General features: G+C 43.9%; 1 protein-coding gene across 2 annotated transcripts in view; it reads right to left on the bottom strand.

Annotated features, from left to right (window-relative positions):
- Positions 1 to 10389: 10389 nt before the first annotated feature.
- The window catches only part of gstcd (glutathione S-transferase, C-terminal domain containing), a 40083-nt gene continuing 32176 nt past the window's right edge, over positions 10390 to 18296 (bottom strand). For both annotated transcript variants that reach the window (XM_079463383.1, XM_079463382.1), the window contains exons 9-12: positions 17638 to 17771; positions 14956 to 14986; positions 12821 to 12890; positions 10390 to 10680 (exon numbers count right to left, since the gene is read on the bottom strand). In XM_079463383.1, the coding sequence (XP_079319509.1) occupies positions 10541 to 10680; positions 12821 to 12890; positions 14956 to 14986; positions 17638 to 17771 (375 nt within the window). In that variant the 3' untranslated portion in view covers positions 10390 to 10540. The remainder of the gene's footprint in view (positions 10681 to 12820; positions 12891 to 14955; positions 14987 to 17637; positions 17772 to 18296) is intronic.

Raw genomic sequence — 18296 nt, 5'->3', positions numbered from 1 at the left:
TCTCTCTCTCTCTCTCTCTCTCTCTCTTTACACACCCTCTGTGCGAACTGTACACCCAATAAGGAGACTTGAGCGCACACAGCACTATTACAGGACCTATTATACACATATTCAACATACCATACATTATATAGGCTTACACTATATGAAACAGTCGATTATTTATATAATACAAAACACACACATAAATATATAACAATTTCACATTACATATATTTCAATAGCTGAAACACGGGCAATGCATACAAGCTGATGCACCGAAACAAAGTTAGTTGGGTGACACTTTACATAAACTCACTTCTAATTGTGAATACAATTCTGTATACTGAGAAATGACTAGTAAACATAGTTAGCAGACAGAAGGGCACCTGCGTCACGTAAAACTGGTGCTGAAACTTGATTTATGCCTCCAACTCATCACTTGAGCTTTGGGTTTGCAGAGGTCGTGTGTGGGGTGACATCTCATTTTCAGTTTCCCATAACTTTGGGCAGAGGGCACATGGCATAGAGTCATTACATTTCAACTCCATTTTCATTGGGTGAACACTTGAACACAACCATCCCAGACTATATCTATATCTGGTCTCATTTGTTCCTGTTCTACACTTTAAGGGAGGGGTGGCGTGTAAGCCAGGGAAATCACAAGCTAGAAGCATTACATTGTGCAGTGGAGCACAGCGAGATATTGAAAACCCACATTCAGAAAGTACTGTAAGCATGTGCATAGCATATTGGGTTTCACATCACATCCAATTTTCGGTTTTTAAAAAATGTGTGGCGAACAACACTCAATGTGAAGCATTTCTATTTATTATAATTTATTGTAAAAGACACCCCAGCGTCGCGTCACAAACGGTTTGGCTCTCCGTCAATTTTTATGCAGAATGCCAAATGCAGTTGTGACAGATGTTGAGTTGGACCGACGCAATTCAACAAAAACAATTCTGTCACTTGTGAGGAAAGATTTAACAGCATTACAGTAAAACAGTTTTCAAGTACATATGTTCATCAGATTGCTTGAGGTTCTATTGGCAGCTTGATGTGAAGTGCCCTTTGAGCGTTGCACACAAAAACATCCAACAATGCATCTCAAAGCAGTTAATGTTCATATTGCCCTCATGAATAAAAAGCAGAAGGCATGAAGAGGTATGCCAAAGAGAAAATGTTTAAATGCAACGCGTATCAAGAGACGAGAACATATCACATTCTCATTTTTTTCTGTTTATTAAACTTTTATAACAATGAAGAATCAAGATAAAATAAAATCAAAACCCTCAATACGCAATTATACAGTCTTAAGAAATGATAGACACATAAAAGTCATCACCTTTGCACATACAAACAAGACAATACAAGTATAAATTATGTACCTACAGTTCTCATACTTTGATCAAACTCAAGTCACAATCATAATATTCCACATTCTCAAAGCGAAATGCATATAAATAATTATGTGAAGAAGAAAAGGGAAATCCAGTGAGTAAGATTAAACTCCATTCCCATCCAGATAAAACAATCTCAGCTTTCTTCTTTCAGTTCTAAACCTGCCTTTTCTTAGTAGCTGTGTATTTATTCTACAGATTAAAAAAGAAAATGTTTTTAGTGTGTACTGATATCTGGGGTACCAATATTGTGATGTTTATTATAACTGTGCTAAATTTCTGTTTCGGTAAGCAATGGCTTCCAAGTCTGTCATCAGTATTAAAAAGAAGCATGGGTATTTGCAGGTTTACCCCCGGACCGGGCGAGTATACGCATTACACTGGCGTTGTTACATGACGCATTAGAAAAAGTCACGGTCACTCTAAATTCATGAAGATGCATCCCCGGCCAGTATGAACGGTGACACTGGAGAAAACTCATTTTCAACCTCTTCAGAACCAGAGCCCGGCGCTTTCTGATTAGGTTTTGTCACAGATGAATTTAAGGCGGATTGTGGCTTGAATCGCTCATGAATTCTTGGGACTGCCACAGGTGAAATTGCACATAGCTTTAGAGATATTTCAAATGTAACCGATTTCCCTGTCTGAAAGCTGAGAGGAAAACGAGATGAACTGAGAGGGATGCCACGGCAAAGTCTGTACTTCGTCAGAATGTCATTTTTAGCACCTGGATGCATATATTTTTTTACCTCTTTACCACTAAACAAGTAGACTTTGATTAGTGCTGTGGAAAGCATGCTGTATAAAGGGCTGCGGATACGAAAAGTACATTTATGCATGTGAGTGGGTTCTGGACGGCCGAGTCAAAAGATTACACAGTGCCTGAATCTATTCTTTGAAACAGCCTTTACAATGCAAATGAAGAGATATCTATATACCTTTTGGCAAAAATGTCTGATGTTTAAGTGCAATTTATGAAAGCTGTCGCAGCAAGAGCAATGATATGAGATATTGTGAATAAAATGTCTCATAGAGATGAAAGTATATCACATTTCACAATATAATATATGCGATCAGATAAAGCCAAATTACTGCAGTATTTTGATGGACTCTACAAGGTTGTTAACATTAGCAAATGCATTATTACAAACTAATAAAGAGCAATATCGTTTTTCAGCATTTATTTATCTTAGTTAATGTTAGTGAATGTCAATAGAGTTCTTAATGTTTGTTCATGGTGCATTAACTAATGTTAGCAGATACAAATTTTGATTTTAAAGGGGCCCTTTTTGCTTTTTTTTTTTAAAAGTCTTTATTATGTTCATGATGTGCTAAACAATAGGTGTTCAATTTTCGTTTTTTTTATTTTATTTATTACATATTTCACCTGTGTTTTACACCGTCGTCTCGATTATCAGGAAACAGGCTGTTGAGTTCCTGGTTCTAAAAAGTCTCTCCTAACGAAAATCTCTGATTGGTCAAGCTGAACCAGTCTCTTATTATTGGTCAACCGCCTAGAGTGTGTTGCCATGTCACGCTCATTACCCTGTCCGTGTACCGAGGGGCAGGGTCAATGTTTTGGCTTTCATGATGTCACTAACTCAGAAAAAGAAGCGCTTATAGTCTTTAAAAAGTTCTGTTGCGAAATCACTTTCGATGATGTTTTATTAACAAAGTTCGGGAGGAACCTAAGCATATAAATCAGCCCGATGTTCCATCAGCAGTAATCACCTATCAGCCGAGCACGCTATCTCTACTTAATTATCTAGGCTGGTTCACCATCAGCAATCACCTATCAGCCGAGCACGTAATCTCTACTTAATGATCTAGGCTGGTTCACCATCAGCAATCACCGTATCTACCCTATCAGCTCCTGCAAGCTCTATCATAAATAGACAAACAATCTTACCTGTTGCATCTTGTCAGATAAGCATCGTCAAGTTTCGCCACTATGTCAGAGTCTCCCGTGGTCTCTAAAGTAGCAAACGTTCCAGATCCTTCGGTGCCATCATGCGCACCCCAGCTTTCCAGCTCAGGGTCGGATTATACGGACTATTTCCAAGCTTCGCCGCGGGGCCGCCATCCCCGCCGCTCTGAGCGGCGTGCATCTAAGAGGAAGGGTTCGTCATCGCTCCCACCGGCACGATCTCCACCTCATTCACCGGCGTCATCATACGCCTCTGCGCTCCCCAAGATATCTGCATGCAGCAAGTGGACGATCCAGAGCCTTCGTCTGGCCCTTGCCAACGCGGACGTCCCATTCAGCAGGCGGATGTCGAAACTAGAGCTCTACACCCTTTACGTGTCGTCCCAGGCTGACGTCCCCTCGATGAGGTTGGCACGATCGGCTGTCAATAACGAGCCAGGCTCGGCTCGGGGTCCCGTCTATTCCAGGCACGGGCAATCTACCTCCGCGGCTCGGCTAGGCCTCCCTCACTCGAGCCGACGCAGCAAGCCTTCGGCAAGTCTTGGAAGCGTTCAGGTCATGCTAGAAGCCACGGATATCCCGATCGAGCACCTCCGGCAGCCCGCGGCATATCAGCTCAACGCGTGGGACAGCACAGCGACTGTAGATGACCGCCCCGTACAGGCTGGCCGGCAACTCTCAGGAGCCCTGGCTCACCCATACGTCTCAGGCGTGAGGCTGCCTCCGGTGGGAATACAACCGCTGGTCTCTGGACCACTATTCTTTGGCGCCGTCGCTAGCGCAAGCTTGTCTCCGTTACACATACAAACGCCCGACATTAGATTCGCCTTGCCCGCCCCGGGCTCTTGGCTCCCCAGTGCGAGCCTGCCTCCGCTGGGGACACAAGCGCTGGTCTCCGGACCGCAGTTCTTCGCTTCCGCCGCTAGCGCGAGCATGTCTCCGTTAGATGCACAAGCGGACGCCATTAGATTCGCCTTGCCCGCCCCGGGCTCTTGGCTCCCCAGTGCGAGGCTGCCTCCGCTGGGGACACAAGCTCTGGTCTCCGGACCGCAGTTCTTCGCTTCCGCCGCTAGCGCGAGCATGTCTCCGTTAGATGCACAAGCGGACGCCATTAGATTCGCCTTGCCCGCCCCGGGCTCTTGGCTCCCCAGTGCGAGGCTGCCTCCGCTGGGGACACAAGCGCTGGTCTCCGTACCACAATTCCTTGACACCGCTACCACCGCTACCCCGAGCCTATCTCTGTTAGACGCACAAGCGGCCGCCATTAGATTCGCTTTTCCCGCCCCTGGATCTTGGCCCGCGGCGCCGGAATTGATTTCTGGGGTGAGGCTGCCTCCGTTAGAGTCACAGGCCTCAGTCCCTGGGCCTCATATCTCCGGCGCCGCTGCCAACGCTAGCACGAGCTTGTCGCCGCACAACGCGCAAACGACTGCCATTCTCTCTCTTCAACAGGCACGCCCCACGTTTTCATTGGCCACAGCCGCTGCGATGCCAGCGCCTCCACACGTGCATGTGATGGAACCTCCACCAGTCTCCAGCAACATCAGAGCGCAGATTTTGGCAGAAGTCCAGGCTGCTGGCGCTCGAAGCGGACCCCAGGCCTATTCCTGTACAACCTTATCCGGAGTTGATCTTCCAGTGAATCACCCACTGCAAACGCTTCTCGATGCCTCTCTCAATTCCATAACTAAGGCAGTTTCCCCCAGGACCCTGCAATCATACCTCACGGCGTGGAGAAGCTTCAGATCATTTCACCAGGCTTTCAGCATTCCCTTCCCAGAATTTTCTCTCCTCACAATTACCTCATACATCTCATTTCTCAACACCGCAAAAAACCTTCAGGCCAGCTCCATCAGAGGTTACCTCAGCGGACTCCAGTTCTTCCATAAATTGATTTTCAACTCCCCGTCACCGGCCATAGCAAGCTCCCAAACATCAATGGTTATCCAAGGCATACGAAGATCCCAACCCGCCCGTCAGGACGCTAGGAGGCCCATTACCTTGGAGATTCTCACCAAATGCATCTCCACCCTCCGCAAGGGATATCACTCCACACATGTTGCCCGCACACTTGACGCCATGTTCACATTGGCGTTCTTCGGCTTTCTACGATGCTCAGAGATCACCACCACATCCAAATTCGACCCTTCAGTTCACCCCACCATGAATGACCTCCAGGTGCTGGATTCGGAGACGATTTCTTACTCGATTAAGCAAAGTAAGACTGACCAGACCAGGAGAGGTCATTTCGTCTACGTGTTCAACATCAATTCACCGATTCAGCCATATCGAACCCTCCTAGCCTACCTTCGCTACAGACAACCCCGGTCAGCGGCCTTATCGGATCCCCTCTTCGTCGACGACTCTAATCGCCCGGCCTCACGCTTCTGGTTTCAGAAGCACCTCAAAGCCGTCCTGCTCCAATCTGGCATCCCAGCAGACAACTTTTCCGGTCACTCCTTCCGCATAGGCGCAGCTACCACAGCCACCCAAAAGGGCCTATCCCAGCCGCAGATCCAAGCCCTAGGCCGTTGGTCATCAGAGGCTTTTAGAAGCTACATCCGGACAGACTTGTCGCTCCTCAGGGAAGCCCAGCAAACACTCCTTGCCCGTATCATCTGATAGTCTCGGATGTTAGTTCAAACCTCAGCCACTTTGACTCATGATTCCTTGAAGATCGCATCACCTTCGGACCAATCGACTCAAGCAGGGGTCGCATTCACAAGTTACCAGTTGTCCAGCTTTGACACCCGGGAACACCTTCGGAGGAGATGGTTCTCACATCTGGGGCTCGGCTGAGCCAGTCTTCTTTGCTGAAGGCGGCACCACAATACAGTTTGTTAACAAGGCAGCCAGCGCTTCCATCTCACGACGTTGTTCTCAAAGTCTCGAAGACTGCACCACTCGCCCAACCGGCCCCGCAGGGGTCCTAGCCTCCAACAAGTGCTCCGTAGCAGTAGGCACCACCAGCAATGAAGCCAGTATCGCAGCAGCGACCGCCCCCGCAGGGGCCCGAGCTTCCAACAAGTGGTCTGTAGCAGCAGGAACCACCAGCAATGAAGCCAGTATCGCAGCAGCGACCGCCCCCGCAGGGGCCCGAGCTTCCAACAAGTGGTCTGTAGCAGCAGGAACCACCAGCAATGAAGCCAGTATCGCAGCAGCGACCGCCCCCGCAGGGGCCCGAGCTTCCAACAAGTGTTCTGTAGCAGCAGGCACCACCAGCAATGAAGCCAGTATCGCAGCAGCGACCGCCCCCGCAGGGGCCCGAGCTTCCAACAAGTGCTCTGTAGCAGCAGGCACCACCATCAATGAAGCCAGTATCGCAGCAGCGACCGCCCCCGCAGGGGCCCGAGCTTCCAACAAGTGCTCTGTAGCAGCAGGCACCACCAGCAATGAAGCCAGTATCGCAGCAGCGACCGCCCCCGCAGGGGCCCGAGCTTCCAACAAGTGTTCTGTAGCAGCAGGCACCACCAGCAATGAAGCCAGTATCGCAGCAGCGACCGCCCCCGCAGGGGCCCGAGCTTCCAACAAGTGCTCTGTAGCAGCAGGCACCACCAGCAATGAAGCCAGTATCGCAGCAGCGACCGCCCCCGCAGGGGCCCGAGCTTCCAATAAGTGGTCTGTAGCAGCAGGAACCACCAGCAATGAAGCCAGTATCGCAGCAGCGACCGCCCCCGCAGGGGCCCGAGCTTCCAACAAGTGTTCTGTAGCAGCAGGCACCACCAGCAATGAAGCCAGTATCGCAGCAGCGACCGCCCCCGCAGGGGCCCGAGCTTCCAACAAGTGCTCTGTAGCAGCAGGCACCACCAGCAATGAAGCCAGTATCGCAGCAGCGACCGCCCCCGCAGGGGCCCGAGCTTCCAACAAGTGGTCTGTAGCAGCAGGCACCACCAGCAATGAAGCCAGTATCGCAGCAGCGACCGCCCCCGCAGCACTCGTGCATTGGTCACGCAACGCGCATTGGTCGCACAAGGGTCACACTCGTGCATTGGTCACGAAACGCGCATTGGTCGCACAAGGGTCACACTCGTGCATTGGTCACGCAACGCGCATTGGTCGCACAAGGGTCACACTCGTGCATTGGTCACGAAACGCGCATTGGTCGCACAAGGGTCACACTCGTGCATTGGTCACGCAACGCGCATTGGTCGCACAAGGGTCACACTCGTGCATTGGTCACGAAACGCGCATTGGTCGCACAAGGGTCACACTCGTGCATTGGTCACGAAACGCGCATTGGTCGCACAAGGGTCACACTCGTGCATTGGTCACGAAACGCGCATTGGTCGCACAAGGGTCACACTCGTGCATTGGTCACGAAACGCGCATTGGTCGCACAAGGGTCACACTCGTGCATTGGTCACGAAACGCGCATTGGTCGCACAAGGGTCACACTCGTGCATTGGTCACGAAACGCGCATTGGTCGCACAAGGGTCACACTCGTGCATTGGTCACGCAACGCGCATTGGTCGCACAAGGGTCACACTCGTGCATTGGTCACGAAACGCGCATTGGTCGCACAAGGGTCACACTCGTGCATTGGTCACGCAACGCGCATTGGTCGCACAAGGGTTCCCAGTCACACTCGTGCATTGGTCACGCAAGCGCATTGGTCGCACAAGGGTCGACCGCCCCCGCAGGGGCCCGAGCTTTCAACAAGTGCTCTGTAGCAGCAGACACTACTAGCAATGAGGTTAGTATCACAGCAGCAACTGCCCCCGCAGGGGCCCGAGCTTCCAACAAGTGCTCTGTAGCAGCAGACACTACTAGCAATGAGGTTAGTATCACAGCAGCAACTGCCCCCGCAGGGGCCCGAGCTTCCAACAAGTGCTCTGTAGCAGCAGACACTACTAGAAATGAGGTTAGTATCACAGCAGCAACTGCCCCCGCAGGGGCCCGAGCTTCCAACAAAGCTCTGTAGCAGCAGACACTACTAGCCATGAGGCCAGTATCGCAGCAGCGATAGCCCTAACAGGCCCTCATCCTTTCGTTTATTAAATTTCAGGTTGTACCTCCGTAACGCACAGCATGGCATTTTTGGGGGGGTGTATGCGTACTTCGGCGGTTGTCCAGCTTTATTTGCATTTGGGGGGTGTGTTCTGGGCTCGAGCCGGTTCCGAGCCCGGAGCACTTGCTCTGAGCAGGGTAGAGTGCTCCGGGTTCGGATAGATCCGGCGGGCTCGGAGCCCACTCCCTGCACAACACGCCAAATACGCATAACCTTCATTCCCATGCTTTACCATCTATCCCAACAAGGAGCTGTTTATTAGCGAGGGCGAACTCGTGAAATGATGTTTTATTAACAAAGTTCGGGAGGAACCTAAGCATATAAATCAGCCCGATGTTCCATCAGCAGTAATCACCTATCAGCCGAGCACGCTATCTCTACTTAATTATCTAGGCTGGTTCACCATCAGCAATCACCTATCAGCCGAGCACGTAATCTCTACTTAATGATCTAGGCTGGTTCACCATCAGCAATCACCGTATCTACCCTATCAGCTCCTGCAAGCTCTATCATAAATAGACAAACAATCTTACCTGTTGCATCTTGTCAGATAAGCATCCCTCCTCCACCCCAGCTCCTCTCATTTTTCTAAAGTCCCGCAGGACCCCCGGGGGGGTGTGTTCTGGGCTCGAGCCGGTTCCGAGCCCGGAGCACTTGCTCTGAGCAGGGTAGAGTGCTCCGGGTTCGGATAGATCCGGCGGGCTCGGAGCCCACTCCCTGCACAACACGCCAAATACGCATAACCTTCATTCCCATGCTTTACCATCTATCCCAACAAGGAGCTGTTTATTAGCGAGGGCGAACTCGTGAATTGCGACTTGGCAGATGTTGTTTATGCTCAAACAACTATACTACTCACAAACAATATTTAAAGAAGTGAAAATCTATCAGACCTCCCCTTTAAAAATCTATTAGTGAATGCTAAAATGAACATGAATTAATAATAACATAATGAATTATAATTATTAATAATACAAAATAAATATATTAATTAAGTTTAATAAATGTTGTATTGTTCAGTGTCCATACCTTTACAAATGTTTTTGCACTATGCGCAAATTGCCAAACTGGGCCAGTTTGTAAATAACGAATAAATCAATGTCTTTTTTGTATCATCGCAGCAATCCGTTTACGTCCCTGCTCAGTTCATCCTATTCTATATGATTTTTCATGTACATTTGGCCAGGGCCCAGAGCCAATCCTTGGAAAAGAAACGCTTCCCATTGAAATGATTCCAGCACTTTGGAAGGTGCCCTGTCTCCATCCTTTCACACTCAGATGGATTGGCTCTGCTGGCAGAATTCAGATGAGCTTTGCTAGCTTGGCTTTCTGAGGCTTAAAGGTTGTACAGTTCCTCAAGAAGAGGAACATTTTGCCTTTACGGTACAAGCACAAGTGTGACGGCCCACAGCTGTTCTGTAGTGAAGAAACAAGAGTTTTACGATCTAAAACAAAGCAGAGGGAATCAGTTTTTGATATCTGCATACAAATCTAGAAAAATCTCGACATTTGCATGAGTCACGGTCTGATAAAATATTCATAAACTCGCTTCGATTAATCCGCTCACATGCATTTCATAAATATCAACCCTCTATGATCTTCCTGACCCACGTCACGGGGGAACGGCGATTAATACCTGCTGTTGTTTACTTCCGATGCTTTGAATCAAATGTTTCCAAGACAAAGCAGCAAATGAACGCTACGCAGGTTTTCTTGCGAGTGAGAAGAGAAGATTACAATGAATAATTTTACATCAGTAATAACTGGTGAAGAGCAGACTCTTTCGAGACCCTTTTGTCTCGTGAATAATAAGAGATAATGCGACGGAGAGGGTGCGAGGTGCTTTTTACGCCATTCAATGCATTTAATTTGCAAACAGCGTTTGATGTCATGTTTAATTTATTGAGGGGGAGTGCGGCTTTTTGAGGCTTTTAACAAACAAACCCAGGGCGAGACGTCAAGCGGCGGTGCGGTGAACTATACGACATTACCGCAACAAAATTCACTCCGATGCAGCCACAATTAAAGAACTATTTAAAGAGTACATGATAGAGAAATGAATAAACTGATTGCACAATTAAATGGGACCGTTGTTTATTCAGCATTGTGTGTGTGCGTGTGAGAGAGACCCATGCTTTTGGTGAATAAACAATTAATAAAAACAATGAATAAAAGTTTGCAAATTAAAACCAAATCAGTCCAAGAGAGATTCTAATGCAATGCTATCTCTCAGGTTCCCCCACCAGCAAATTGTTTTTGGGAGAGCAGCCCTCAGGGACCATGGTCATCACTTTTACAGAATACCCATGAGTCTTGGCTGCCCAGCTACGGTCCAGGTCTACCAGTCCCATACAGCGTTTCCCTGAAGATTGGGAAACAAACAAAGTTATTGGACCTGGTTTTCACATTTGTGCCAATGGTGTTGTCACCAAAATATAGGAAAATGTGCATTATTAAGGCAACCTTTGTAAATACAATCAGATTAGACATTAAAATCTGATACAATACAACGTTAACTAGTAACATTGTTTTAGCACCTATTGTACTATTGCTCTTTCTATGACATATTGCTTATTGCTCCCCGAACTTTGGATAAAAGCGTCTGCTAAATGACTAAATGAAAAATACAACAGGTTGTCAGTAGAGAATTCCAAAAAGCAGCTGACGTTATAATACACAAATACAAAAATACACAATTTCAAACAAGGTTGCCAACTCTGTGGTTTTCCGGCTGATTCCACAGGTGTTTTTTCCCCTAAAGTTTGACATATTCATAAATTTAAGTTGACCTAAATGTGTTCTCTTAATATACTCTACACTTAAAAATAAAGATGCTTCACGTTGCCATATAAACGTGTCTAAATGGTTCCAGGAAGAACCTTTAACATCCGAAGAACCTTTCTGTTTCTAAAAAGGTTCTTTGTTTCTCAAAAGGTTCTTTAGAAGGCAAAGGTAAGAAAGAGATGGTTCTTTAAAGAACCTTTGACTGAATGGTTATTTGTAGAACCAAAAATGGTTCTTCAATGGCATCGCTGTGAAGAATCTTGTAAGCACCTTTATTTTTAAGAGTGTACCAAATGTATATTCTATACAAAACCTCTAAAACATCACTATATGATTTGACCTATTGAGCACATTATCAGGGAGGGGCATGGATTTTTGTTTCCATGGTAACAGATGGGCGGATCTCGTCATGATTGTTTCAAATAAATAATAATATTGTTCATCAGCTGTAAATAACAAGGTAAGATGATAGCTACTATACAATGATTTTCATTGATTGAAGTGTCTAATGCATAACAGTGAGTGTAAAATATGTATTTTAGGTATGAGAGAGACATATTTTGTGGTCTTTGGGCTATTCTTTGGGGTAGTTTGATTGGCCATTTCGCTAGTTTTGACTTATTTCCAACCCTGGTTTCCAAACGTCTCTGATGGGTCCTTTCCTGATACTGCAGAACGCCAGAAAACTATTGTATGCTGAAAAGATTAATAGTTGCTTACACTTCGGTTGTCTACATATTGGCCAACGTCCAGGGACAAACAGTCAAATTAAACAACAATAGAGTCATTAAACAGGAACGTACTTAAAACGTCCAGAGAAAGCGTCCTATCCAATGTAAACACTAAATATCCTTTCAAAAGTTTTTCTGACTTCAAACTAATTTAGTACAACTTTTACATATGCGTTTTCATAAAATGTTAAACTTCACCCAAACTACTTTAGAAAAGGTCGCTCTAATGATAAAAAGCCATTAAAAGCGCTTACATCTTAAAGCAGTGCCTTTCAAAGGCAAACAGAAGAATGTGATATAAACTTGATCTAATCAGGCCATATCATCTAAACTCAAAGTTATCTGGTTAAAAGCCTCAGCAGCAGTTTGACTGGCATCTGCGCTGGTTAACATGTGTTTTATGAAGAGGTTGAGAGCCTGTCGTCTCTGCGGTTTCAAATGGAAAGACGGCAGCTGCGTGAGGTTTGGTGGAGAAAGAGGTCACGAAAAGTGCAAATGCTACTGAGCTGACGTCTCTGATCTTGTTTCCTACCATTTCTACCAAACCAAAATCTAAGCCTAAATAAACTGTAGCTGCCGCTTCAGTAGCAAATGCTGGATTGTTCTAACCGTCTGTTCCAGATAAATTCTCTGATGCATAAACACATGCATGCTTACGCAGATATGTAAAACCAGCCAATCCGATTACAGCTTTCTTGTAGATGTTGATCTTCTATCCTTTCGTGTTCACCTTTTTCTCACCTCAGCATCAGTTTGAAAATGAAAACATGATACACGCCAAGTGCGAACATAAGTGTTCGTAATAATCGTAATGTAAGTTCCTAACAACGATGATGAGTCATATGGAAAACCCCAAAATCCCATTTTTTTCCCATTTAACTCTATTAAAGATCATTTTCCCCTCTGAGGCAATACCATCTACATTTACATTTAGTCAATACCAACACTCTATAACTCTCTATCCACCTGCTAGAAGACTAAACGTACCGATTAATCGTCGTTCCAGGGGTAAACTGACATCTGTCTGGTCCGCAAACCTGCACAGGATCATGTGCTCCTAAAAAACAAACAACATATGTTAACACAAGGACATAACACATTAAACAGACTTACATAACCAAACAAACAAAAAATGAATTGCAGTAAATTGCAGAGGAATATCAATATATCAGATCATTAGGGTTCTGGTGAGGGAAGAGAACATTTATCAACTGTTGTAACTGCCGACAGAGGAAACAATACTGTATCAATCAACGCACCGGCGACTCTAATTGCGACTGTTGAGCGGAAACGCAGCAAGTGCAGCTTCTGTTCTACACAAATGATGACTTGAGGCACCATTATTCTGCATTAACTGAGTAAAACTACTTGGGATGGAGGGGAATGTAACTGCCCCGCCAGATTGATTCCTGCTATCAGGTTTAGTCCTTTAGGCTAATAGATGTGATCAATGCTATTACTCACTCTAATGTTTCCAAAACACGCCTTGACACGGTACAGCGTTTCTACGGCATGTGTTGTGTTTGTGCCAATGGCGTTGTCACCAAAGTATAGAGAAATATGGCGTTATTAAACCAATCCTTGTGTTTTCCACAAATTAAAGTACAATCAGATTAGAGATTAAAACACAAACTGATTTGTCTGTGGAGAATTCCAATGAACAGCCGACATCTGACTTTTAAAATGCATAAAATGTTTTGCATAGATCATTTTGGGGGATAGTTTACCCAATAATAACAACTACTATGTTATTTAAAATCTGTATATGACCCTTCTGTGGAACACAAAAGAAGATATTTGGAGGAATGTCTCCGTGGTTTTGTGTCCAAACAATGGAAGTCAATGGGGTCCAATAAAGTATGAAGCATGAATATGTTAGCCCTAAGGATATCTATAAACTAACGTTCAGCGAAACATTGACAAAATGGCTTCCGCCAAAACGGACCAACAATTTTTTGACATCATTCTGCACTTCAGCTTCCCATCGAGTTTCATACTCTGAAGTGTGCTAAACAGTATTACATGTAGCTATTTTAAAGTGGGAGGAGCCACTCAATATGTCACCCTAACTTCCCGTTTCAGTGAAAATTATATCAACACAGTGAACAAAGCGCACATCAATGTACTTCAGTGGGTCTTTAAATAGATAGTTGGCCCCAAAATCTAATTTAATCGCCATCTTGTCATTTCAAACATGTATGGCTTTCTTTTTTCTGCAGAACACAAAAGAAGATACTTAGAGGAACCAAACTGGTAACCAAACAACTTGCATTGGTTTTGTGTCCATACAAAATAAGTAAATGGGTCGCGCTGTTGATTATACAGGTTTTAAATGAAGACAGAATTTTCATCTTTGGGTAAAGACGGTAACGGTAAAAGTGAAGAGACCCTGATGAAGGGGAGATACGTCTGATTAACATCTTCCATTACTCTCACTTCTCCTGCCACTCCAGCACTCACCGTTCCATCAGCATCTACAAGTAAAACTGAAAAAAAATGCAGCGTGCAGACGTGATGTTTGCCCTGTTTCCACGAATGCCCTATTTATGCAGCTGGGATGGTTTGAGCGAAGGAAATTCAATGATGAAGAACGAAAACAAACACAGTTGAAGGGTTGGGTTATATATAGATTATACAATGATGATCTAATATGTTAATGTAGCATTTTTTGGCTAATACCAATTTACGAAATCTAGTTTTGCTAAGATGATGTAAAGAATTTGATATTTGAACCGATACTGACAAAGATGCAAGTATTTCAATACAGTATTCGGTCTAAACCTAAAAAACTATTCGACAACCGAGAAGTGTTAGCGTAAGTGAATTTAATAATCATTCGGTAGGTTTGAATATTGAACCAGATCTTCATTCCCAAAGTAAAATCGTGTTTTAAGTTAATTACAGCTATAACAGCATTTCAATGCACAGCCAAAATAATACATTTTCATGAATCCACAGTCTGGATGGGGTTAGAAAAAGATCAGAAACATACAATAAAAAGATAATAAGACAAAAAAAGAATTACTATACTGGACAAAACTGAAAGACATTTTTCAATAAGATGGTGCAACATCACATTTGTGTAGGCGATAATGAATGAAAGTGAGTAATGGAACACCAACCTTATAGCTCAAAGTCTCAGCAAACTTCATACTGTGAAGAGAGAGACCAGGGGGAAATCAATGAACTCGCACAGACACACTGAAGCACAAGTGAAATATGACATGACGCATTAACGAAATATAAAGAAGAGGACCATTTGTTTGGACGTAAGGAAATCATACGTGATACACAATCCATACTGGCGATGTCAAACTTGATTTACCCCGAGGGCAACAAGCCAAACGCTGTTATCTATTGGGGCCCAGGCCCACGTGAACTAACAAGAGTTTTTACATCTAGGAAAACAAAATTCAATTCAACTTTATTTATATAGCGCTTTTCACAATTTGCATTGTTCCAAAGCAGCTTTACAGGGGAAAAATAAAAACCCCAAAAAAGGGTAAAACACGCTACATGGTGTTTTATATAGTAAATTAAATTATTCTAGTAAATAATATCTAATGTCAGCATCTCCTGGTGGTTTATTTAGCATATTTTGCATTAAGTGAATGCTTGGCTGAAAAGATGCGTCTTTAGTCTAGATTTAAATTGGGCGAGTGTGTCTGATCCTCGAATAGTATCAGGAAGGCTATTCCAGAGTTTAGGTGCTACGTATGAGAAAGCTCGGCCCCCTTTGGTGGATTTAGTTATTCTAGGTGTTATCAAAAGTCCTGCGTTTTGAGATCTTAGAGAGCGTGATATGTTGTAGTGAGATGTTGTAAGCTCTGTTAGGTAGGTAGGGGCTAAACCCTTTAAGGCTTTATAAGTGATTAAAAGAACTTTAAAGTCAATAAGTTACTTAATGGGTAGCCAGTGAAGGGTTGATAAAATTGGGGTTATGTGATCGTATTTTCTGGACCTGGTTAGAACTCTGGCAGCTGCGTTCTGAACTAACTGTAGTTTGTTTATTGATGATGCAGGACAATCACTAAGTAGAGCATTACAGTAGTCAAGTCTTGAGGTCATAAATGCATGTATAAGCTTCTCCGCGTCAGCAACAATATTTCGTAACTTGGCAACATTTCTTAGGTGGAAAAAGGCTGTTTTTGTGACATTTGAGATGTGATTTCAAAATGACAGGTTGCTGTCTAATATAAACCCTAGATCTTTTACAGTATTAGTTGGATTAACAGTACATCCTTCAACTTGCAGTTTATAATCAGAAATATTCGGTTTGCGTGTCAAAAACATCACAAGCTTTTTCATAAGGACCAAATTAAGTCGTTTCATTGTTTAAATACTGTATGTCATTTGTACCATTTAAAGGTTGTGTGTGAATTTTGGTGACATCTAGGAGTGAGGTTGCAAATTGCAACAAATGGCGCACTCCATCCCTCCCCTCTTCCTTTCGAAGCACTCGGTGGCTTACCCAGGACTAAGATGTCGACACCTATGAAGATTCGTATATTCCATTGCATTTCTGTCAATAGATCCTCCTTAATCTCACACTTCGCACCTTTATTGTCTTATGCCACTATTATGAGTGGGTCAGAACATGTATCTTGATGTAACAATTTTCAGCTAATATAAGTAAATTGCACTACATTCCAAATTAGCACCCTTTTTGTCTCGCTAAAGTTCCTTTTTTATCTAGCATGTATTCTAAATACATCAAATATGGGACATGGGTTAAACAATAACATTAAAAATAAACACGATGTGATTCATATACAGATGTAAAAAGGTCAAGAAAAGGTCTTCAAATCCCAAAGATTCTGTGTGTATTTGGTACATTTACCGTCTGACGTTGCGAATGACACAGCTGCCGAAAGCCTCGACAGACCGCTGTCATGGCAACGGCGTGAACACAACCCTGAAAAATAATTTCCTGCGCTCACTGCCACCCTGACGGTCATGCCCTGGAGCGAAATGATGAAATGAAAGTTTACACCAAATTTTGAGATCTCATACAGATATGGAGAAAGAATGATGACTCATTCTCACTGTCTAAAAGTTGAAGCAATCTCTCTTTTCTTTGGACGAATCTGTCCATGTCCCGGCCAACATGTAATGCGGGGCTGATGAGCCTCAGCTGTGTTATTGTTGATGTAGAACATTATATTCCGAGAACATTCACAGATCAGAAGACAAAAATAGACAAAATAAAAAATCTTTATTATCTTTATTCGGTAACTGGATAATAGTGTCTGTTTTTCTCATCCATTTTCATAATCTTCTAAGGCTTTCTATTATTTATGAGGGTGTTGTTTTCAATTCGGAGTACTTCTGGCCATGTGGACTATTTGGAATTAAACTCTGTTATTACACACACACAAGTTTATTCATGCTGTGAACTAACAAAGTCGAGCATTGGATATACATGCATTACATTTGTACCCTGAGCTACAATGAACACAATGTAGGTTGCATCACATTTTAAACTTCTTTTGTTTTGTTAAAGTTCATTTTATAGTCAGTTTATGTATACTAAATACATAAAGAAAATTTGGGAGATGGGTAAAACAATAAAACATATAAATTAAAAATAAATAAATGCAAAAATGAAGGCAAGTTGCCAAGACAGTTTGTGACCTTCGCGTTTTCAATTCAAATAAAAACTGCCCGCAGCCGATAAATCAGCTTTATATCCGATACAGGTTTCAGAATTTTCCCTGTCCTGCGTACTACGAAATAGGTGGACGTAGACTGAAAGATGAAACCAAGATAAAGAGAGACAAACAGAAATAGATATAACGTTCTACCTCTTGGGGAAGTTGAACTTGAGCGTGTTTTGAATGAATCCATAGCAGCAGGGACTAACCACGAATCCTGCCCTCGCCTGCAGGCAGCGATCCAGCACCATGTCTGTAGCCACTCCGCACGCATGCAAGGCCACCTGATGCCGACACAAAACATGTACATGTGAATTGTACTCACACAGTGATGGTGATATGAGCTGGTAGCTGAAACGTGGGTTCAAATGGACCCCCGGTGTCCAGCCACAGGCCATCATATGCATTATGGATACAAAACAGGTCAAAAAACAGAAATGTGCAGTAACGATCCAATTCTGTGGTTGTGGGGTGAACGGGGTTCCACACGGATGAATCACAATAGCTAGTTTATAGATTTAAAATCATTAAATGTTGGTAGATCAAGGCTATTTTTCTATTCAAAATTGTCAAACACACTCTAAAATAATATTGCTTTACTGAAGAAAAAGGCAAAAGTTTTATTGCAGTCAATAGATTTCTGTTTTTAAAACTGAAATGCATTTAGCAAATGAACTCTATGCGACTTTGCTGCTAGAATTAGCAACTTTATTATTATTAATGGGTCACATTTATTCATATTTTCATTTCCTAGAATTAGCAAGTTTTTAGACTTTTGTTAGTATTAATGGCTGAAAATGAGTCATACT

Source organism: Barbatula barbatula, assembly GCF_947034865.1.
Source record: "Barbatula barbatula genome assembly, chromosome: 8".
Classification (NCBI taxonomy): Eukaryota; Metazoa; Chordata; class Actinopteri; order Cypriniformes; family Nemacheilidae; genus Barbatula; species Barbatula barbatula.
This window is presented reverse-complemented; position numbering and strand designations above follow the sequence as displayed.